This window comes from Callospermophilus lateralis, chromosome 2, assembly GCF_048772815.1.
Source record: "Callospermophilus lateralis isolate mCalLat2 chromosome 2, mCalLat2.hap1, whole genome shotgun sequence".
In the NCBI taxonomy this organism is placed as follows: Eukaryota; Metazoa; Chordata; class Mammalia; order Rodentia; family Sciuridae; genus Callospermophilus; species Callospermophilus lateralis.
Genome location: NC_135306.1, coordinates 124,027,667 through 124,052,622, shown reverse-complemented (window position 1 = coordinate 124,052,622; position 24,956 = coordinate 124,027,667). Strand labels below are relative to the sequence as shown.

The 24,956-nt window shown below is 36.2% G+C and overlaps 1 protein-coding gene across 1 annotated transcript in view; it reads right to left on the bottom strand.

Moving 5' to 3' along the window:
• Nucleotides 1-6,921: 6,921 nt before the first annotated feature.
• Mmp20 (matrix metallopeptidase 20) overlaps nt 6,922-24,956 on the bottom strand; it is a 41,996-nt gene continuing 23,961 nt past the window's right edge. The window contains exons 7-10 of the mRNA XM_076843836.2: nt 22,870-23,006; nt 21,747-21,903; nt 8,037-8,140; nt 6,922-7,022 (exon numbers count right to left, since the gene is read on the bottom strand). Coding sequence (XP_076699951.1) covers nt 6,922-7,022; nt 8,037-8,140; nt 21,747-21,903; nt 22,870-23,006 — 499 coding nt within the window. The remainder of the gene's footprint in view (nt 7,023-8,036; nt 8,141-21,746; nt 21,904-22,869; nt 23,007-24,956) is intronic.

Here is a 24,956-nt window from a genome sequence, read left to right as displayed (position 1 = left end):
CTGCTCAGTACCCCTTTACTCAGGACTTAAAGGTGTGCCATAGCTTTTGTCTAGAGCAGCTCCTGATAGGAAAGTACAGGCATTTTGTTCACAAAAGCAAGAAAATTTGAAATGGAAAATCTGAAGCTGAAAAAAAAAAAGAAAGAAAATTTGAAACTGTTAAAAAAGACAAAGTTCCAAGAAACAAGAAAGAGAGGCAAAGGAAGCTAAGTCAATCTATGGCATAAAGTAATGGGAATTGTATATTTTTCCTGGTGGTCCCAAGGAAGTATTTAAGGGTCTCTGAATTTGGAGAAGTGGGAAAGGAAATAAAGGCAAGAGAAGAGAGGAGACACAGTAACTGTGGGAGATGACCTAGGAACAGAAGCAGCCAGGAAAGGACACTGTGATAAGAAAAGATCAGTAAAGCTATAGGAATGAGGTTTGGTAGCCAACTCTCTGTTTTTTCCCCGTCTTGCTCTAATCTCCCTCTGAAACCTGCAAGTTTCTCCCTTCTGAAACCTGCAAGTTACTGTTGTCACAAACATTGTGAAGTGGTGAGTTGGAGGTCAAAGGAGGTGAGCTGTGTCCATGTTGAGGAACATCCCAGGTCCAGGAAAGATGACAAAGTACAGGTAAATATAGAAGTGCTCCAGGAAGGAACTCAGAGAGGAGATGATGAGGACAATGTTGAGAAGATAAACACCCCCCTAACAGGGACATTCTCAGAAGGGGTTGGATGCTTGTGGCATTGTAGAAGGGAAAGGATGACTGGTGACCCAGCGCAGGCTAGGGGCTCTCATTATTGTATCCGGAGATTAGAGAAAAGTATAATCTCAAAGGTGGAAATTTGGAGACACTTTAGCTCAAATGTAATACTCTAAGCCAGTTCTACCCAGAGAATAAGGCCAGATCCTGTCCAGATCTCAAAAAAGCAGAGTGAGTTTCCCAGGGTGCTTCACTATCGAGGGAGCCAAGGGTTTCAAGAGAAGGAAACCGATGACCTGTGCACAGAAACTTTCCACTTGTGGGGTTGTGGGTTGTGGGACGGCGTTCAGACAGACAAAGGCTCAGGGCAGCCTGCCCGGAGTTTACCTTCAGATGCAGGTGAGGCTTTTCAAAGAGACTGTGGGCTTTTAAAAAAAGGAATTCCCATCAGAGTCATGACCAGTGAAAGACAAACGCTGGTAGAATGAGGAAGAGAGGAAGAAAATTTCACTCAGGAACAACAAACAGACCCAAAGAACAAAAGGAGGAGTTCCACAAGAGATAACCGAGTTATTTTTCCACCCCCCCACCCCCCCAGGAAAGGTGAAAGTGTGTGAAAACCACTCATTCCTTTGGGACCCTTGGTGGTGTTATCTCAGAGAAGGATGTCGCATTTGTACAAGGTGGCAAGTGCTGAGGGCAGAGTGAGCCAGATGCACAAGCTCTCGGATTCACTGGTGTTCCTTACCTCCCCGCCTTGCCTACGCCACCCTTCCCTCCTCCCAAATCTCCCAATCACTCTTCCCATGCTGACTCTGTCTGGAAGTCCCCTGTCTGTTCTCAGCCCTCCACATTTCCCTGGTGGAACTGATGGCTGATGAATTATGCACAGAACTATTGTTCTTCCTTTAGTGTATTATGAGTATTTTCCATAATCACTTGCTCTGAGGTATAGCATTGAAGTCTTCCTCAGGAAAGGCTCGAAGGCTAAGCATATTGGACATGAGTTCCATTCCCAGCTGTGACTCTAGGATATGTTCAGATGCACATATTGGTCATTTTACTCCAGTCTCCATTAATCTTTTGGTTTTCTTGGTACTGGGGATTGTACCCTGGGGTGTACAGAACTATGCACAGAGATTTAGGAGGAGGGAAGAGTGGCAACATCCTTTTACAAGGATGAGTTCACTTAACCTGAAAATGGAGAAAACAGTAAAACTCATCTCACTAAATTGTGAAAATCAAATGAAACAGCATGCATAAAGCATTTAAACAGTGTTTGGCACGTAATAAATGCTCAATAGAAATGAAAATCAATAAAGACATTCATACACTACTAGTAGGAGTCTACATTAGGATAATTACAGTCATTTTGAAAATGATTTAGAGGTATACATCAAATTTAAATATATGTAAATTACGACCCAACAACTTCACTCCTAGGTATATATTTCCCCCAAAGCACACATATTAATGATTTTTCACTGCATAACAAATTCATATATGAAAATATGTCTCAAATTTAGAAAAGTGGCACACCACAGTCAATGGGCCATCTGCAAGTCAAATGAATTGTACTCTTTTAGGTCTTTTGAATTTCATGCTCTGTTGAGACAACTATAAACACATTTTAACCTCAAGAACTGATGGTCATCATTGTATTACAGACCTGAGATTTTTTTCAAGACTAAACAAATTGTAACTATGTAAACCAACATGTTGTTTTTCCCCACTGCAGATAATCTGCGATTGATTTAAATGCAACATTTCTCAACTTTTTGCAATTTTGACGTTAACTTCCTCCTGTCTATTCTCTTTTGATCACTTCCCCATCTCTTGTCATAATAATAACTGCATTGTGCAACAAAGTTTAATTTCATCCCCAAGCATGTTAAAGGACACATGAATTAGAGGAAAGGATATTGGATTAACAGTAATGGAGAAGCTAGGCACAGTGTGGCGTGCCTGTAATCCCAGTGACTTGGAAGCCTGAGGCAAAAGCTTCGCAAATTTGAGGCCAGACTCAGCAACTTAGAGAGACCCTAAGCAACTTAGTGAGAACCTGTCTCAAAAATTAAAATATACAAATAAATAAAAGGGCTGGTGATGTAGCTTAATGTTAAGGCACCCCGGGTACAATCCCCAGTACCAAGAAAACCAAAAGATTAATGGAGAAGAGAGTAAAATGAGGATATGTGCATCTGAAAAGAACCTTCTTTTGGATGCCAAAGAAGTCCATTAATTTCCCGTTGTAACTTATTCACCAGCAAGCTTTCCAGTCCTGCTCCTATTTCAATTCTAAGAGTTAGATGTTGGGGAAAAAGCTGGAATTATGGTATTTTGTATATAACACGATGCCTTTTAGTCTGATCTTGTTGAAAAGCTACTTGGGGATGGACATGAGACCACAGATGAGACCACAGACAGGTTTGGCAATTGGAAGATGACCAGAGGATGCTGTTTCTTTCTTTTATAAATTCAGGCCCATTGGGGAAAAATGCAAAAAATATTTTGGCCTGGACTCTTCTATGTTCTATTATGGGAGTCTAAAATTCGAACCTATTGATCAACTTTATGCATTTTTCTCTCAAATGGAACTTTACTGGGTAATTTTAGCTATGAATCACAAAGAATCTTCAATATCACTGTCTATAGAATGAAATGGCTGAAACAGGAATGAAGAGAAAACACCTGGCTGGTATATAAATGAAAGTACCCTGAAGACTTGGCTATCATTATTATATTCAGAATTCTGAATAAAAAGCTGCATAGTTTGTTTGTCATATGCTTTGTGGCATAGGAGTCTAAGGTGTTTCCAAATAAGCATTTGGAAAGAAACAGAAGACCGACAAAGTTTGTTCTGGGATTTCAGATCAGACTAGATGGAATGCAGCCTGGATGCAACCACTGAAATTTAATGGGAGCTGTGAAGGAATCTCTGCACTGGGGCAAATCCATACAGCTTTTAGTAGCCTTCTGGTGAGCTCCACGTACGTTTATCATGAGGTTAGTAGGACAGTGCACAGAGGCTACCAGAAAGTGAGTTCTGTCCTGCTTCCTCTTGATCCTCAACGGAGTACTTACGTGAACCACATGTTGTTCAAAACTGTTATTTAAAAGGCACTTTTGCACTTAGTTACTCTAAAGATGAGTGAAGATTACTCTGTATCTTCAGGGATTGGTTCTAGAACTCCCTGTGAGTACCAGTATCCACGGATGCACATTTCCCTTATGTAAAATGTGACCCCATGTATGTAACCCATGCACATCTTCCCATGTATTTTATATCATCTCTAGATTTGTTATCATGCCTAATAAAATGTTAATGTTAGTTCTATGTAAATAGTTGTACTGTATTGTTTAGGGAATAAATAACAAGAAAAAAATCTGTACATATTCAGTACAGACGCTTTTTTTGTGTGTGTGTGAATATTTTCTGTCTCTGCTTGTTTAAATTTGTGGATGAATAACCCATGAACACAAAAGGCTGACTGTACGTGTAACAAAGTTCTTATATCAAAAAGAGTAAGTGCTCTAAATTATATCACTAATACATACAACTACTGTTTCTTGTGCTTTAAAGAGACTAAATCTTCCCAAAATACACACTTAATTCAACAAAGGAATGATGATTTTTAAGACTTATGTTCTGTAGATGGGGGATAACCACCATATTTTTTTGATAATTGACTTAATTTGAAATTTGGATGAAAAAAATTTCAGGTCATTATCCCTTCATATAATATTATAGGTTATGGGATTTTTTTTAGCTATTTCAAAGGATATATACAAATTTTACATAATGTCTCAAAATAAAATTGTTTTAGGACAACAATTATAGAGCCCCTATAGAGTATCAGGAACTACTCTAAGAGCTGTGCCTATTGTGAGTTATATATTTAAGCCTCTATATATCCCGAGGAGATAAGAACTATTCTTATTCCGATTTTACAAAGGAGGAAACTCAGACAGAGATTCGAGAATTTAAACAATATCACACAGCTAGAATTAGAAGATCTGGGGTTTGAGTCCTTCCATCTGTCCTCAGAGCACATGTGTAATTGCTTCAGTAACATCCATCTATGCAGTGAAGCGTCTTCATTGTATGCTTCTGGGCAGGCACCGGACACAAGATGATGGCTGCTCAGTACCACATGTCTCGAGGCTGGTGCTACGCTGCTGTGTGGCCCTGCCAGGATGCAGGAACTTCATGGATTATCGTACCACTTTGGTCTCCCTGCTGATTTATTTTTTAAAATGTAATGTCTTTATTGAAATATAATTCACATAACATACGATTCACCCATTTAAAGTGTACAATTCAATGACTTTTAATATATTCACAGAGTTGTATAACCATCAGCATAATCTGTTTTAGAATATTTTCATTGCTCAAAAAAGAAACCCCATACCCATGAGCAACCATTCCCCACTCTTCCCTTCCCACACCTCCCAACAAGAACTAGTCTGCTTTCTGACTCTGGATTTTCCTGTTATGAACATTTCATATAAATAGAATCATATAATATGTGACTTTTTGTATCTGACCTCTTTTACTTTTTATGATGTTTTCAAGTTTCATCCATATTATAGCATGGATTCGTTCTTTTTATTATTGAACAATATTTAATTGTGGGAATTTACCACATTTTACATACCCATTCATCACTTGATGGAAATGTTTCCACTTTTTGGCTATTATGAATAATGATACTGTGAACATTTGTGTGCAACTTTTTGTGGGGGTGTTTTAATTTCTCATAGTTATATATAGTGGAGATGCTGTGTTTATGTTTAATCTTTTGAGGAATTGCCAGACTGGTTCCCTCTTTGCTTCTTGAAGTGCTCTTTAACTCACTGTTTTTGCAAAAGTGACTTTGTTTCTCTTAGAGGCAGCTTGGAGAGCAAGAATCCCAGATGTTGTCTTCAATATCTGACATCTGGTTTACTATAAATAGTGACTTTCAGTAACAGAAACCAAATGGAAAGCTTAGAGTAACCTTGAGTAATTACCTCATTCCTTCTTAAGTCTTTTTAGGAGAATATGAAACAAATTTAATACATGATGGTAACAGTAATAGTTAACATCTGTTAAAAACCATAGGTGTTCTAGGAACTCTATGAAGTACATTACATGCATTTTATCATTCAACTTTACAACTACTAAAATGTTTTAGAATCCTTCCATTCTAGGATTTAAAAATAACCATAAGAATGACAGACAGCCACAATTCTATCTGTATTGATAACTAGGTAGTGGGAGGAAAGATTTAGCTTGAAGTAAAAAAACCTAAAACAAAAAGATGAACTCCTCTAAAAGGAAAACTATTAAGAAGAGACTTAGCTGGATCAAAGATAATTTCATTGAGGGTTTATAGGAACAGGAAATAGAGTATGTTACTGTCCTCATTGCTTCTGGGTATGGGTGCTCACGACACTGTTAGAGTTTACATTTTCTATAGGTACATAAAATTTGTTGCCAACAAAGTATTATAGAGGTTAATAAATATTAACAGAAAAGAAAAGAGGAACTGTTCTAATACAACATGTTTATTGGCTGTTGTAAAAAGTTTTCCTGTTGCAAAGTGCCCATCTGTTGCTGGGTATAAAAATCCATTTGAATGTTTGTTTACCAACCCACTTCAGACACCAGTGAGTAGGCAAAGTTAAACAAACAAAAACAAGAAACAAACATTATGTGGTATTTTGCCTGTGATATGTTTAAAGTAAAAGTGGGAAAAAATAGAGTAAAAAATGGGTAATTTATATATATCATAATAAATGAGGGCCAAATGATGGCTGCAAAAAACACTGTTTATAAAGAATGACTATAATTCATATGGTATGACGTTTCCTATTCAAAGAGTTATATATCAGAGAATGCACAAGTAGACTTCTTCCTAGAAACAAAAAACAAACTGATTATTTTTCTTCAGTACATTTGGTAAAAAAAAAAAAAAAAAAAAAAAGACAAATAATGAGTGTGTAATTGAAGAATGTATTGTGTTGATTCTGATTTTGTGTAAAGTTGGCCCAATTTCTCATTTGGAATAAATTCTGAATACACAACTATGAAAAAAAAATCAGAAGCATTATTTTCAATGAACTCTAAATTGCCCTTAGAATTGAAGGCCATGGGAAGATTTTATCCTACATTCTGCTTTAGTCCTTAGGAATCAGTTACCAGCTGCTTGCAGTCATTTTCACTCCTTGGGAAAGACTAGATCTTTCTGTTTAGCAACCAATCCAGGAGCTGGATTTCACCACACTAACCACATCTTCCTTCTCTGTATCATACTTGTATGTTTTGGGTCCTGAAAAGAAGTAAATGTGGCCTAAAAGAGATAAAGTTGAAATTGTGGTTACTGACAATGACTTAAAGATCTAAAAATGGGAAGATCTGTAATTACAACTTTCTTGAGGGGCCGCCAATGGAGAATTGGGCGGGAATCTATCAGGTGGCTTGTCTTGTGCATGGCTCCCATGCCCTAGGACCTGACACTTCTAACTTCTTAGCCATCTCGTATCATACTCTTGCTTCCTGGAACAGTAAAGTATCATCTTTGGGGCCCTCCAACAAACCATCCTCAGTTATGCTTTGTGCTCTTGTTCAGGCTATTCTCTTCAGAGAAGCCCTCTCTCTTTCTTCTCCCTAGTCAAATCTCTACCCAATCTTCAAAACTACCATGAAATCTCCAATTACTGCTGCCGATTCTAATATTTTTTTCCTCAGATCACCTCTTTCAATTTTATGAGGTCTACTAGGTAAGTTAATACTGAATAATAGACTATCTTATTTTCCAGTAATTTCATCTGTGTTGGATGAATCGATGTTTCCTGATGCTGTTAGTAATTCTGTGAGAGCAGAGGCCATGTCTGGAACTATTTTTGCATTTCTGAATAATGTCCAGTTCTGTTCTCACATTCAAGAGGAATGTGTCGACTAAATTTAATCAACTCAGTTCATTAAACTTTCCTAGCTATGTATTAAATTTCAGGAGTTGGCTAATGGAAGGGGAGAAGGCACTGTGAAGACTGAGACTATGTATTTTAAAGATGAAAAAGGTCATCTGGACCTGGGCAGACTTCATGATCTAGCGGACACATCAACTGAAGCTATCTGTACTTCTAAACTTTTCATTAGTAAAGACAGAACTGCAATGGTCTTTTCCAGTTCCTCTTTCTAGTGGATAATCTGGTGATCTAAACATAGAGAAGTAACCAAGACCAAAAAAAAAAAAAAAAAAAAAAGACTCCTATTTGGAAACCCGTTTTCTGTTGCATTCAAGCAAAGTCCAGATTTCTTGTTATGATTTCTACAAAGAAAATTTTTCAGTGAAAATATTTACCATTTAATTCCACAGCAGCATCTATTTGGCCACTAACTCCTGAAAATTCTTCTTCAGTATTTTTTGGGTAGTCTTTATCCATTTTCCTTTTTCGTTCATCATAGCTGAAAGGAGTATTTAAAAAATATTAGTAATTAGAGATTTTTCTTGGTTGTGGATGATGGCATGTTTAGCCAGGGCTGAGTTATGACTTGTTTTAGATGACACACATATTTGCTTGCTTTCTCTGTGAATTTCTTGGTTCACTAAACAATTGAAAGCCTTTTATTGGGGCTTTAATTCATGGAGTTAGGACTATATACTCCTGGAGAAAGGATTCAACAAATAATGTATATGGAATGAATAAATGTGTGAACATTCATCAAATAAGAAGCAAGAAAATTTGTAATAACTGAGCCTCTGCCTTTTAAATCAATTTAATTGAATTCCATTGCTTTTGTTTGCTGGAAAAATTATGCACTTTACCAAACAGTAGATTAGGTTTCCTTCTCTGGATAAGTAACCACCATTGAATTATAACTGTGAAAACTGGTTACTATATCTCTTTGTGATCTAAATTATACCGTATAAAAAAAAAAACTGTGACCCATATGAGTCAGTGTGACTATATGAGTTCAGCATTAGGAAGAGATGACTCTCACCTCTTTAGTGAGACTTTATTTAACATGTGAGAAAGTCCCTTCCTATTTAGCCCAGAACTCCAAATGGGGACATTCCCAGGTGTACATCTCAATCTTTTTCCACCAAAAGGTCAAACATTTTTTCCTGGGCTACTGGGTAGTTTTTTTTGTGGCAGCAGATTATGCCCACCATCTCCTGAAATGTGCCTTTCATGTGGCTCTGGATGCATAGGCCAACGGACAGATCTTTCATGATACTGAGCAGGAGTCAAACTTTAGGAAAGAAATATTTAGCTGAAATTGACTAGGGATTAAGCAGCTTTTTGGAATGTTGGGATGAGGTACCGAAGCTAATTCTTCCAACATATTGACTGTAGCATGTTAATATTTCATTTAAACCTTTCGTATAAACATGTCAAACTCAGGGGCCTATGTAACTAAAACAAGGTTGCTATCTTTTTATTTACCAACTAAGAAAAATGCTATCAAGTCATCAAAAAAAAAAAAAAAGCCATTACTACCTGTCTTCATTATCATTTTACAAAGAAACTAAGTCACCAAAAAGGTAGAAGGGACAGTATGAGACAATTCTTGCTAATAATCTGTCTTTATGTTCACAGAGTACACCTCCATATATTTATTAATATTGTGTATAATATTGTGCTTTTTTTTTCTGTGAACTAGTGTAAACTTTGTGATGCTCTAACCCTTTGTTTGTAGAGAATTCTGTTAGATGGCTTTGGGTTTGAGTTTGACTCTCATCTGCTGGTCCTGTGATTAGGATAATGTACCCTGTGCTCTAAGCCCTGGTTTTGTCATCTGGAAAACAGTTAGCCATGAGGGTAAGAGACAATGTGAACATGTGTGTGCACACACACCACGTGCCTGGCTCATGTGGCATCCAGGACAGACCTCAGCCATAGACTTTGTGGTTTATTTTGACTCCGACAACCATTAATTCTGACTTGGTAGTAAAAGACTGAGTGGACTTTGTGATTTGACCTGGCATCTTAAGTCATTAATACATTTAATCTTTAATCTTTCTTTCTTTTGTTTTTCCTATTTTCTTCTTTCTTTCTCTTAATCTCTAAACATACTTTATCAGATAGCATTATATACAGTTGTAGGCAAGGTTGAGAAGAGGTGGAAAAAAAGGTGGGTAGAAGAGGTTAGAGGTGGTCCAGAAAACATAACCTTTCGGGAAAGCACATGCACAGTTGTGTTGAGATTTTTTTCTCCAGGAGATAGAAGAAAAATTATGGGGAATGAGGTTTATCAAATTATGTTATGAATATGGCCTAATGAATCCAATAATTATATATAATTATAATGTATAAATAATTCGTAATGCATAAAGAAAAAAATTAAATAATAGGTAAGAATCATGGACATTTTGGCATTAAGTGGGGAAGAGAACTAAAAAATGAATGTATGTGAAGTCTCTTTACATTATGAATTCAAAAGACATGAAATACAGCTTCAGATAGCCTTTTAAGCTGTGTGATCTTGAGCTAATTATGCAACTTCTCTTAGACACAAAGTTTTTTACTATAAACAGAGCTAACAGTCTGTACTTTTCAAGATTGTTGAAAGGCAGATGGGAGAGTGGGAAATTATGAGAGAATATGAGAAAACACCTAGCATGATTCCTGACACACAAAGGAAATCATCAATTCATATTAGCTGAATTGAAATATTGAAGAAATATTTTTTTATTCAGAATCTATTATGTGCTAGGGATCTGCTAAAATAATTGCATACATTTTTTCATTGAGCTCTTTATGTGAGATCTAAATATCAAACTAAAACTCACAATTTGCAACTATGTTTACTTCCTTTATAAACATTTGTTTAATTTTGATTAAAGGGTATCAATGTTAAACAAATCATTGATGATTTAAACTAGTTAACCTTTTTCCAGTGATATAATAGTGCCACATGTATCTAATGTAGTTTTTTATCCTACTCTGCACATTTGTACAAGTCTAAAGTCTTAGGGACAATTTTGGTCTAGTGCTTGCTGTTTTGTACGTGCAGAACTTAGATTTGTTAGGCATTTCTGATGTTTTGATTGTGAAGATTTCTATCATATGTCAATGACCTACCTGCTTCCACCTGCCTCCTTTGAAGGACTAAATGTAGAATTCAATCAGGTATAGGATGCTTAAGGAGAATATCAGAACAAATGGTAAAAGGGGATTTAGTGACAAGGTATCTGAGATATTTTCAGGAAGTTTCATCAAGGTGAACTTTCCTGTGTGAGTCAATGATACAGAAATCTCAAATTTCCCTTTGAAGTTATTCATTAACTTCTAGCCAAGAAACACATGGCTTTCAGGGAGGAAGGGGCCTTTGTGGTGTATACTAGGGAAGAGTCCTGGTGAGAGTGATCATGACTTGAAAAGAAGGCAGGAAAGTGAGAAGCTACCTGTGCCATCCCAGATGAAAGCCAGAAAACAGGACCCCATAAGGAAAATGACAGTGAGAAGTTTCTGGACTGAAACATTTGTAACAATACAGAAAAATATCTATGCATAATATTAAGGAAAAGGGGCTGAGGATATAGCTTCGTTGGTAGAATGCTTGCCTTGCATGCACAAAGTCCTGGGTTCAATCTCCAGGGCGTGCACACATACACATGCACGCGCGCACACACACACACACACACACACACACACAAAATAAAAATAAAAATGAGGAAAAATCCCTGGGGGGAAATAATGGAGGAAAACAATACAAATGGCTGTCGAAATATGTAACAAATGTTGACAATTTGATAATTCCTTCTCTTTTATGTTTCCCATGTTTTCAATAGTACACATCACATGCTGTCCTTTTGACCCCTTCTTTCTGGGCAGCCTTATACTCTCATATGGTCTCAGTTAACCACCTGATTATACAGTGAATTCTAAAATGATCTCTCCAGCCTGAGTCCCCTTGAGCCCAACTCTTGCCTGGATATTTCCATTCTGGGATCTCACCAGCATGTACGAAATGGAGCTCCTCTTTATTTTCCTGATTCTGCTGCACGTCTCAAATTTGCTACTTAGGTTAATGTCAAAATAAAAAACCATTTATCAAGGACATAATTCCCAACTAGTCAGTTACAAACACCTAAGTTTCTTGTTGCTTGAAAAGAAGTCAGGTCTATTCCTTATCCCCAAACTCATCCTCCTGGGATGGTTCTTGCAATAGTTCATGCTTTCTTTCTAACAATCCAATAGTTTTTTTTTTTTTTTTTTTTTTGGAGGGGGTGTACTGGGATTGAACCAGGGGCCTCTTCACTGAGCTACAATCCCAGCCCTTTCATATTTTTAATTTTGAGACAGGGTTTTGCTAAACTGCCCAGGCTGGCTTTAATTTGTAATGCTCCTGATTGAGATTCCCAAGTCACTAGGATTGCGGGCATGTGCCACTGAACCTGGCAATAATTCAATAGTTTTTTAAAAATATATTCACAGAACTGTGTTTCATCAACACAATCCACTAACATTGTCACTGCCCCCAAAAGAAAAATCATGCTTTCAGTCATCAATCCTTACTTTCCCCACCACTCACCACGCCCACCCAGCCTACCCAGCCCTAGACAATCATTAATCTACTTTCTGTCTCTGTAGACTTGCCTATTCTGGACATTTTATATAACTGGAATCATATGTGGGTTTTTTGGTGACTAACTTCTTTCATTTAGCATAATCTTTCAAGATTCTTCATGACTATTATAGCATGTGCCAGTACTTCACTCATTTTTATGGCCACATAATATTCTATTGTATGAATTTATTATATTTTAGATATAAATTCAACCCTTGAAGGATGTTGGGTGATTTCCATCATTTGGCTATTATGAATAATGTTGCTATGAACATTTATGTTCAGTTCTTATGTGAATATTTTATTTTTAAAATAAAATAGCTTATTTTTTGGGGGGTATATATATATGCCTGTGATTGAAATTCTGGATCAAATGGTATTTATAATTTTTTCAGAAGCAGAAAATAATTTTTCAGATGGCTACACTAATTTACAGTCCCATCAGCAGTTGTATGAGGGTTCTGATTTCTGGTTTGTCCATATTCTCAATCATATTTATTTGAAATTTTGATTATAGCATCCTAGTAGGTATGAAATAGTATCTCATGGTGGGTTTGACTTGCATTTACCTGATGACTATTGTTATTGAGCATCTATTTATGTGTTTATTGGTCGTTTTTATATGTCCTTTGGAAAAATTTAGGTCCTTTGCCCATATTTTAATGGATTATTTGTCATTTTTTTATTAATTGGGTTACAAGTTTTTTATATAATCTAGACACAAGTTCTTTGTCAGATATATGACTTACAAATATTTTCTCCTACTTTCTAGACTGTCTTACTTTCTTGATAGTGTTGTTTGAAGCAGAAACATTTTTAACTTTGATGAAGCCCATTCATCTATTTTTCATATCTAAGCATTAAATTGCTCAACCCAAGTTCATTGAGATTTACCTCTATGTTTTCCTCTAAGACTTTTATAATTTTAGCACTTACATTTAAGGTGTTTCATAAATTTTGAGTTAATTTTTGCATATGGTGTGAGGTAGGGGTTCAATTCCTGGTTTTGTATGTGGCTATCCACTTATCCAGGTACAACGTGTTGAAGAGACTATTCTTTCTACATTGAGTGGTCTTAGCACCTTGTTAAAAATCAATTTGCCATAGATGTTTGGGTTTATTTTGGACTATAAATTTTTGATCCATTAATATATACACCTATCCTTATTCTGATAGCATACTTTTTTGATTACTATTTTTTTTGGTACTAAGTTTTAAAATCAGGAAGTATAATTTCTTCAAATGTGTTTTTCTTTTTCAAGATATTTTGGTGATTCTAGGTCCTATATTTTAACATGCATTTTAATTCTGATAGGGATTATATTGAATCTTTAGACCAATTTAAGGAGAAAAGCTGTGTTAAAAACATTAAAGCTTATGAACAAGGGAAGGAAAGAGGAGGCTTAAATGTTCTAGTACCTAGAATATACTAAATATCTTAGTCTGTTTTCTGCTGTTATAACAGAATATCACAGACTGAAATAAATGATTAACACTGAAAAAAAAAACAACATTAAAGCTTCTCATGAATGAACATGAAATACCTTTTAATTTAGATTTTGTTTAATTTTTTTCAACAATATTTTATAGTTTTCAGTCTGTAAGTTTTTCATTTCTTTTGTTAAATTTAAGCATTTTAGTCTTTTTGATGCTATTTTAAATTAACTTGTTTTCTTAATTTTATTTCCATATTGTTCATTGAGGTGTGTAAAAATATAATTTGATCTTTGCTTGCCGAGTTAATTTATCACTTCAAATGATTTTTTAAAGAATATTTCTTATGATTTTTATACAAAAGATCATGTCAAATGAAAACAGAAATAATTTTACTTTCATTCCCCTCTGGATGACTTTTATTTCACTTATTGCTAACAGGATTTTTTGTTGCAGAATTTTGTTTGTCACAATCAGAACCTCCAGTAAACATTGAATGGAGTGCTAAGAATGGAAGTTTTTGTTTAGCTCCTAATCTTAATGGGGAAGGCAAACAGCCATTTACCAATGAGTACCCCAGTCATGGGTTTTTCATAGATGCGCTTTATCAGGTTGAGAAAGTTTCTTTCTATTCTAAGTTTAGTGGGTGTTTTTTTTTTTTAATTATAAAATGGTGATATATTTTGTCAAATTCTTTTTTTTCACCTATTGAGATGATCATGTGTTTTTTTTTTACTCTATTGCTATGATAGATTACATTATTTGATTTTTGAATATTAAAACAATATTACAATTTTGGCCCAAATCCCATTTGGTCTTTGTGCATAATTCTTTTTATAAGTTACAGGATTTTGCTTGCTAGTATTTTTGGAGCATTTTTGCACCCACATTCCCAATACAAATTGGTTTGAAGTTTTCTTTTCCTTCGATGTCAGTCTGATTTTGGTATTAAGGTAATGTAAACCTCATACAATGGGTTAGGTAAGTTTTTTTTTCCTAGATTTTGGAGAAATTTGTGAAAAAAAATGGCATTAATTCTTCTTGAACTATGTTGGTAGAAATCACCAATGAAGCAATCTAGACCTGAGCTTTTCTTTGTGGATAATATTTGATTACTAATTCAGTTTCTTTCTCATTACTGATCTAATCAGACCATTATTTATTTTTGAACTGGTTTGACTAGTCTGTGTCTTTTTAAAAAATTTTCTGCCTTATTTAATTTATCGGTATGTAGTTGTTTATTGTATTCCTTTATAATTTTTTTTCTATAAGGTCATCAGTAATGTCTTCTCTTTCATTTCTGATTTTAGTAATTTGAGTCTTCTCTTTTTCATTCAATTTACTAAAACGTTTGTCAATTTTGTCGATATTTTCTAAGACAACTTGATTTTTGTTGATATTATCAAATTGTTGATTTGTTTTCTATTTTTTTGTTTAACTGTAATCTTTATTATTTTCCTCTTTCTGCTTGTCTTAGGTTAATTTGTTCTTGGTTTTGCAATGTCTTGAAGTAGAAATTTAAATTTTTGACTTGAGATCTTTCTTCTTTCTTAATATATGCATGTATAGCTGAGAACTGCCTTTGCTATATCCAATAAGTTCCAGTACAGTATGCTGAGTATTAATTTTCATGTATTTCTAAGTATTTTTTAATCTTTTGTGATTTCTTCTTTGACTTATTGGTTACTTACTAACTAGTGTGTTGTTTAAAACATACATATTTGCAATTTTTCCAGTTTTCCTTCTGTATTGATTTCTAGTTTTATTCCATTCATGATTAGAGAAGATAACTTGCATGACCTCAGTTGTTTTAAGTTTATTGAGACTTGTATTGTGGCCTAGACGTTCTCTATCCTGGAGAAAGTTTCATGTGTGCTTGAGATGAATCTGTATATTGTTCTTGGTTGGAGCTTTCTATAGATGCTATAGGTCTGGTGGTTTGTAGTGCTATTCAGGTTCTTTTCCTTGTTGATTTATTTGTTTCATCCTTTACTGAAAATGGGGTATTGGAATCTCCAAGTGCAAAGGATCTATTGCTAATTCTTTTTTTGTTTCTGTCAGTTTTTGCTTCATACATTTTGGGGCTCTGTTGTTAGATTCACAAATGTTTAGAATTGTTGTTTTCATGGTGGATTGTCCCTTTTATCATTACAAAATGTCCCTCTCTATCCCTAATAACATTTTTTTGAAGTCTGTTTTGCTCCATATCAGTAGAGCCACTTAAAGCTTCCTTATACCTGTGATTTAGATGATATATTTTTTTTCATTCTTTTACTTTGAATTTGCTTGTATCTTTGAACATAAAATGTGTCTTCTATAGACAGAATATAGTTGGATCTTCTTTGCTTCATCTTCTTCTTCTTTTTTTTTTTGGGGGGGGGATCAAACCAGGGTGTCATACACGCTAAGCAAGTGCTCTACCACTGAACTATACCCCTAGCCCTTTTTCTTTTTTAAAATTTAGTTCTATAATCTCTGCTGTTTGATTAGATTGTTAATCCATTTGTATTTAATTTATATTATTGACACAGTTGGATTTACGCCTGTTATTTTACTTTTTGTTTTCTGCCTATCACATCTTTCGTTTCCTCTGTTTCTCCTTGCTGCTTTCTTTTGTATTGATGAAGATTTTCTAATGTAACATTTTGGGTTTTTTTTAAAATAATTTTTTAAATTATATTTTCTTCAGTTATTTCCTTAGTGGTTGCTATAGGGCTTACCATATACAGATTAGCTTATAAAAATCTGCTTCAGATATGTACTAACTTAATTCTAATGAGATACCAAAATATTAGCCTTAAATAGTTCTATTTCATTCTCTTCCCTTTGGAGTTTTGGTGTTTTATATATGACATCTCTATATTACAAGTCCCCAAATAATTTTATAATTATAATTTTATAAAATTTAGTGTCTTCTAAAGAAGTTAGGAGAAGAAAAAAGAACAAGTATATATTTGTGACTTTTTAAATATCATCCTTCTTGCTCACTCTTTCTGGTTCTCTTCTTTTGTTCTGTGAATCGGAGTTGCCTTGTGGTGTCATTTCCTTCCCCTAATACAGCTTTGCTCCCACCCATTCTCTCTGTACTGTTGGCATACCTATTTGTACTTAATAGTGCCAATGACACCTTATACACACAATGTTTTATACAATACTTAAATTAGTTAAGAGAAGAAAGAGGAACTGTGTCGGGACTACGTAACTACAACTGCTGGTTGTGTGTGTGTGTGTGTGTGTGTGTGTTTGAATCATTGTCTGAAGTCACTTACTTACTTTTAGCCTGAATTACCACCTTTAGTATTTCTTGTAAGGTAAGTCTGCAAGTAACAAATTCTCTGAGTTTATGTTTACCAGAGAATGCTTTCATTTTTCTTTCATTTTAAAGGAGCTTTGCTAGTTATGGCATTCTAGGTTAAGAATTTTTTTTCTTTAAGCACTTCAGATATGCTTTTTGCCACCATTTGGCTGCACTAATTTAGCTGGTTTCCCCTAACTAGTTAAATCCCCCTCCAAACCAGTCACGTTCCTGCCCGAGTGATTCTTACGACACAAATCTTGCATTGGTCCCTTATTTAAGATCTTTAAACATGTCCCTCTTTTCTACAGAATAAATACGGATCATCCTGAAAGTCACTGGCCCTGCAATCTATACCCTGCTTTCCTTGGGGTACTCTCTTGTTTAGTCCAAGTTCTAGTCATACTGAACTTGAGGTTTTCCCCACACTCTCGGGACCTTTTGTGCCTCAGTGCATTTGCTTCAACCGTTCTCTCTGCCTGGAAGCCTGCATCCCCACCCACTCTGGGAAACTCCTACACAGCTCTCGAAGTGGAGTTCAATCATCGATTCCCCTAAGAATTCTTTCCCGGCACCTGTGCTAGAGTTGGCTGTTTCCTCTTTGTTTCGGTCCTCTGATGCTCATGCGGTCTTTGGTTAGGGCAATTTTGGCTCTTAGATTTGTTAATTATTAATCTATGTATTTACTGTCAACCGTTTGATCTGTTGAGGGCATTAATCGCACCAACATGAATTGAATGCTTAGTATGTGATATATGTGATAGGCACTTCACAGTGTTTCATTTAATCCTATAACTCCATGAAAGTAAGTGGGTTATATTTTAACTTTCACTTTGAGATGATGAAGCTAAAAGAGAGAGGTGATTCAGATTGTCAGATGATTGCAGGTAGGGTTAAGATTAACACCAGGGCTCTCTTATTCCCGTTCACCCACTAATCAGGCAAATGCTATGCCTTCTCTTGGGTGTCATGGGCCCAATACAGAGCCAGACACATAATCATGCCTGATCAGTATAGTTGAATGTGATAACTCGGTAATGATTTTCTTAAAATTCAAGACATTAAAAGGCAAGATTTCAAATTGCACTCCATATTCTTATTTTTTGTTACTTATTATTTATTTCTATGTGGTGACTAAATATAAAATCTTTAAATAAAATGATCTCTTTCCAGTATTCCTGGGGCATCCAGAAGGACAGTATGTGGAAGATGTATCTTACTTTGCAGCAATGATGCCTCTAGTCTATCTGTACAAAAAGAGTGACTTGGGGTGGCAATGAGATTGAAAAAGGCTGGACCTGTAGATTTAAAAATCACTTTACATGAAATTTAGAAGTCATTACCTCTCTGTGTGAAAGAATGATGGAGGTAATGGCAGATTCTTACCCCCCTAGGAACCCCTTGATAGAGCTACTGCTTTGCTATTGGTAGGTGAGGGAGAACATCTATAGGAAGAAATTAGCTAGCAATGACAAAGTAATGTAGAGAAAGAAAAACTGACTGTCGTTGGTGCCCGCTAGAAGGAAGAGAGGGTTTAATAAAAACACATCAGGGGGCAGTAGCCTCACTGGCAAAGTTCAGCCAACATGTCGGTTGGTGATGTGGTAAGTGGGGGCATCAGCAGGGTCGAGCTGATGGTTTTCACTCTGTGCTTTTCCCCTGTAAACAACTTCTACATGACCCTTAGGTGTCACTTTAGAGCCTAAACCAACCTGGCTCCAAGCCAGCCCTAGATCCTCTAGAGGAAGAACTTCAATCATTTTCTCATGAGTTTCATTCACAGAAACTGGGTCCAAATCCTAGGAATTCATGGAGTAGCGCCCTCATAATAAGCATATTTTAGTTTTTGTTTTGTTTGTGTCACAGACTGAACTCGCATGAGGACCAGCTCTAAGAAGTGATTAAGGAAAGTTAAGACCTAACACACTGTCAGTGGATGTCAGTGTAGGATTCTTGTAGCTGTGGGCTTCTGTATTTTTTAGTATGGCCATATGATGCTTTGCCCTTCCTTCCCAGCCTTCTTCTTCTTTCTACCCAGAACAGGGATGTGCTGACTGAAGCTCCACTGGACACCTCAATTTATGAGGCAATGTGGGAATGGAAGCCACGTGCTAAGAATAGGGGAGCAAAACATAAGAAGCAGCTTGGGCCCCCAGTGAGCACAGACTCACCATACTGACTCTAAATCTGTTGAACTCCTGACTTTTTACATATATTAAAAATAAACTCTTATGTGTCTTTGTTACTAGCAGCTGACCACAATGTCTAACATTGAGTTTCACGTGACAATAGATGTCATCAATGTAAGGACCTGCAAAGCACAATGTGCAGAATTTGGAGGGAGAACAAATTGGGCTGATGTAATAGCTTGTTCTGATCTTCTTAGCTGTAGGTCAGCATGTCTGTTTTATTCCTGAGTGGATGTGCTTGTGCATGGGTTGTAGCATGTAAAGTAGAAGATTCCCATTGCTGAAGGGATTTTTTTAAGCTTTGCCAAAGACAGTAATTTCAATCAACATCAAGGGTTTTCAGCATTTAAAAAGGAAATTCCCTTTGATCAGCTTTGTGACTGGATTGCCACTCATAAATATTGAGGTTTAGGCAATTACTGGTTCATTATCACAGCTTTTAAAATAATTATTTGTTAATTAGCCACATTAGTTCCTACTGCTACTCAAGAGTTACTCTTTTTGAGCACCTACTATGCACAAGATTCTGTGCTGGGTGTCTGCATGTATCACTTAATGCCCTGGGAGGGTTAAAAGTGACGATTCTGGGTTCTTTTCCTAATCAGCAGGTCAAGCTCCTTGAATTAATGTCCTAAACCAGCTTTTTAATATTTTTTTATGTTTTATTTTTTTAGTTGTAGTTGGACATAATACCTTTATTTTATTTATTTATTTTTATGTGGTGCTGACAATTGAATCCAGGGCCTTGCACATGCTAGGCGAGCATTCTACCGCTGAGGCACAACCCCAGCCATAAACCAACTTTTTAAATGAATCCTCTTTATCTAGATTGTACTAAAGACTCTTCCTTAACACACTCACAGAGACCTAGTTGTAAATGTACAATGTTCTTTTCTCTGGGAGCACCAGCCATCATTAAAATCAGTGACCCTCTCCCTCCCCAACCTCAATTTACAGAGAGTTTTAAACCTTTGTCTTCAGGAAGACTCTTGCCCTGGCTGTTTAGCCTCCATCCAGCCTAACTGGAAGTGCATGCTTTACTGAGAGTCCTGGTGGGTGGTAGATAAGTCCAAAGACCAAGTGATTAGTGGAGAAGAGAAATCACAAGAGAGAGGGCAATCTTTCCAGTGAGAATAAGGCTGTGAACACTCTTTGGGAAATTAGCTGAATAACTCACATAAATGCCCTCCTCTACCCTCCCTTTCACAGGCATCTGTCGATCTCAGTACCCTGAAGATCCACAACAGGAATCGGGTTTCTCAATATCTATCTCCCCACACATTCACACCATGATCATATCCTCCTTATCTTAAAGACAACCTTTGGAAGATCATATTCTTCCCAGTAGATATTAGTGTCTCAATAGATGAGTTTCAATGCTATGTTTCAGGGAGGTCTGATTCAGTGGTTGAAATGCTGGGCTGGAAGTGACAACTCAGCACAGCCCCTGATACTTTGAGCAATGCCTCCAGGTTCTCAGTGACTAAGAAGAGTCATAAAGGTCCATATATTTGTTTCAAATTCTTTTCTATGAAATAAATTTTTTTTCTCTTCTTATCAAATACATCTGTGTTCTAGTTATAGCACTTTCTCAGCTCCCAATTGGGGAAGATAATATCAGTCAGGTGGGAGAAGATGACAAATATTTTTTATAAATATGATCTTGTGCCACACAGATGGTTATTGGAAATAATAAAATGAAAATATTAGACCAAAGTTGGGAGCTCTCCTGCTTTCCTCCAGATCCTCTTCACAGGTATATGGTGTTTAGCATAGTCACCTGCTTAGAATCTGTTTTTGTGTCTCTTTTGAAGTTCAAGGAAACAGGAAGTGCCAAAGAGATAACTGGGAGCAGAGGAATGTTTGCAGCAGAGGAGATGTGCCTTTGAGGAGTTTGGTAAAGAGGTGCAATCATTCCTCAACAGCAGTCAACTAAGGACAGAAACTTTGTGAGGCAAATCGTGATCCTGTGTGCAGTGGTTGGGTGGCAGATCACACCTTACTCAGATCTGCTTATAGTAATGCCATGCAAGACAGGCATGAAAATAATATGGTATTCCCCTTTGGATAAGAAGAATCTTCTTATTTTAGGCTAGATAAAAGGACTTAGCCATAAAGTATTTTACTTTCAGTAGAGTTTTCCTTCAAAGAGCCCCACATTCATATCTACATCCATTTTTTTTTGGTCTCAAACTGCAGAGAATTCTGAAATGCATTTTATGCATATATAACAGTAGAGTCAGTTTCCACTCAGGCATTCCCAGAGGGTAGTTAGGTACTTGGGGATACCAAATCCACAATTTTGGGCCAGTGGGTCCAGTTACTGAGTTTATTGAAAGATCAGGATGTTTGATGTCCTAGAGACCAAACAGTGGGATTATTGAATGAATACTTCATTTATCATTTGGATGGTTCTGTATATTGAAGAGCATCTACTGGCCATCTTAAAGACCAGTGGTCAAGGAGAGTCAGTAGGCCTATTGAAAATTTGCCTTGCATTCTTTTTTTTTTTTTTACCAAAAGAATTTTCTCCCTTCCTATTGAATATATCTAGGCAACAAAAGGAGAAAGACCATACCTGTAATATTCATCTCCCACAAAGAAAAGGGTCTTCTGTGGCTTCTTGAGATAGACAGCAGCATCTATTCTCTGCACATGCCTTGGAAACCCAAAGTCATAAATAGTCCGAGGAGGACCTTGCATTTGGAATCCTCGTGTTATCCAGTAGTGGGGGCCTGAAAACAGAAATTAAAATTTACACAAAATTCTGTACCATTTAGTGATGCCTGTCACTCCTGAAGATGTATATGTAGGACCCTAAGTGGAACTTGTGCCTGAAGGTATTTGCCATGACTATAACTCAAGAGGAGATATAAACCTCTAATTATTCAATTCAGTAATAGACTTGAAGTTTCCATGGAGACAAAAATCTCTAGTTATGCTTTAAGGAAACAATAATATCGATACAGTTGTGTCTTATGTTTAACATCTTTAGTATTTCAAGATACCTTTCATTTTTAATCTAATTTCATCTTCAGACATATGAGAGAGCAGGGTCAAGCAAAAGCTATAATTCTCACTTACATTGGCACCAGTCTTCCACCCTTATCTGTCAGCATCAAGAAAATATAAGCAAAAACTGATAGTTATCACTTCTTGGATAATTTCATTGGCTAGCTATTGTCACAATACATCTTCAGGGTTGATGTGTTCAAGGATCTCAGTAGAATATGCCATGTTACTCTGAGCAGCATGGGGCAGGGACCAGGTTTTAGATCCCTGACCACAGTACCTCATGTGTTCCTCACAAAATCAATAGCTGAGTTCTGAAAACAGTTGATGTTATTTATGTCATTGTTACAAAGTAGGGTGGCTTTTTCTTTTTTTGGTACCAGGGATTGAACCCAGGGGTGCTTAACTACCGAGCCATGTCCCTAATCCTTTTTCATATTTTATTTTGAAACAGAGTCTTGATAAGTTGCTGAGGCTGGCTCTGAATTCAAAATCCTCTTGCCTCAGACTCCCAAGCAGCTGGGAATACAGATTATATATCACCTAGGGTAAAATTTCATTCCCAACCTGAGAAGGAGCAACTGAAAACATGCTCCATGATCCTGAACTACTACTGTCAGAACTAGATACTCCAAATAGGTGGGTACTGTGCTCCTGCTGTTTCTTTCTCTGAGGGATCTGTAGGATACCTTTGAAGAAGTAAGCAGTGCCCCTCTCAGCCACTTCGTAAGCTGCATCCACGTTGGACATGAGCTGGGGGAAGGAGCTGGTGATAGTGCTGGGCCGAATCCCTGCTGGCACGTGAACCTGCCTTCGCCAGAAAATCCTATTGGGCATTCCAGAAGAAATCAGAACAAGTGTTGATTTAGATCTTCAACTGCTTGTGAACTAAGATGTTACTGCTAGCCACACTTCAGGGGTCATTGCTAAATCCCTTTTGTAACCTTATAAACAGTTTCTTCTCATCTTTGTTGTCTTAGCATCTTTATGGTCCTCTTTCATTTACTTAGGAATGTTCAAGACACCCAAGATATAGCAAGGAAAATCCACCAATTATTTACACATCAATGCTGTGCATTCTACTTCCAGATACTGCGTGAGATGCATTTTACTTTCCTGTTCTGATTTCACTTTCCTGTTCTTAAAAATTAAAATTTCAAAAAGAGAAATAGAAGAAAGTGAACATAATAAATACTATGTAATAGTATGTATAATGAATCAGATTTTGTGTTTGGGAGATCCTAATTTTTTCTTATGAAAACATTAATAATCATAATTTCTGGTATTGCTATGTAATTGTATATTGGAAGTGTTTACATCTTTGAGCTGGCTGGATAATTAACAGAAAATCTAATATCTATATATTTCTTTAAGATTTAGCAACTTAGTCATCTGCTTGTCCATATCATTTTCATAAAATCTTGGCAGGGTACACATGAAGGTACTGAGCCAAACTCTCAACGTAAATGTGGTCCATTTTGCATTTTAGAGGTGGAAACTGTTTTTTCCCCCCTAAAACATGTTTACTTGGATTCTTAGAAGCCCATAATCAATGCATAAGATTATTTTGAACAGAGAGAAACTGTAATAAAGTTCTGACATTTAACTTTCCATGTAGTTAGTTTAGAAACTCCCCAAATCTTATGTTGAATTTTCCTACTCAACTAACAGATATTTTTGGAGCACCTATCAGATGCTGTGATAAATACCAAGGATGAAACACTGAACAACACCAAAATGCTTATAGTCTGGTAGTAGAGACTGAAAAATAATTAGGCAATTCTAATTCAGGGTGATCTATACTACACAGTTAAGTTCAGGATGCTCTGGGAAAATGAAGGAGGGATACCTGATTACATACAGGGATTTAGTGAAGGTGTTCCAGAAGAGGCAATTTAAACAGACGAGGAAATCTCAAAACAAACAAACAAACAAAAAACCCCAAAATATTAAGAAGGAAAAGGTATTCCTTATTTCCTAAGAGGTATTATGACATAGAAGAAAAACCATCATTACAGAAGATGTTCTAGCTCAAAACTCAGTTTCATAATATCTTAAATGGGAATAATCATTTACTGGCTAATATCATGAAATATTTAAGAGGATCAAATGGGATAATGCATGTGAAAAAATATTGTAAACTGCTAAATGAGCACCAGGCATGCGTCACCATGCCTGGTGATCTCTGTTTTTTTTTTTTTTTTCTTTGTTTATAACTCTACTTTTTTTCCAATGAGACCTGGCCTTTTCTGAAAGAAAGAGAAACTGTATTCCCTTCTCTATTCTTTGTATTACTCACTTAGCATAGTTTAGGGTTTTCAGAAGTGTTCAGAAACTACTTCTTGGCCTAATTAGGAACCTGGTGTGGAATCTGAAAAGCAAGTGTTTTCCAGTTAATGTAGTTCAGTAAAACAGTTGTGATATGCTGACCCTGTTCAGGCCCCTGAGGTAGAGTGGGCATTTCAGGGTTTTGCAATAGTCAGGCTGAGGACATGAAGGTATTAAGAGGAGGCATAGAAACAGACATGTCCTTCCACAACCAGGCTCTGTCTAAATTGTGTCTCTGATGAGGTGTACCCAATTTCCAACTGTTTTCTCTCTGGGCATCGTAAAACTGGGAAGAATTTTCCTTCATTTCTCATTTAAAAATCAAGACGGATTCTAGGCAAAATTAACCCTACCTTTTTATTTATTTATTTTTGTTAATGCATTATAATTATACATAACAGTGAAATTGATTGTTGAATATTTGTACTAATCATAAATCTGACCTTTT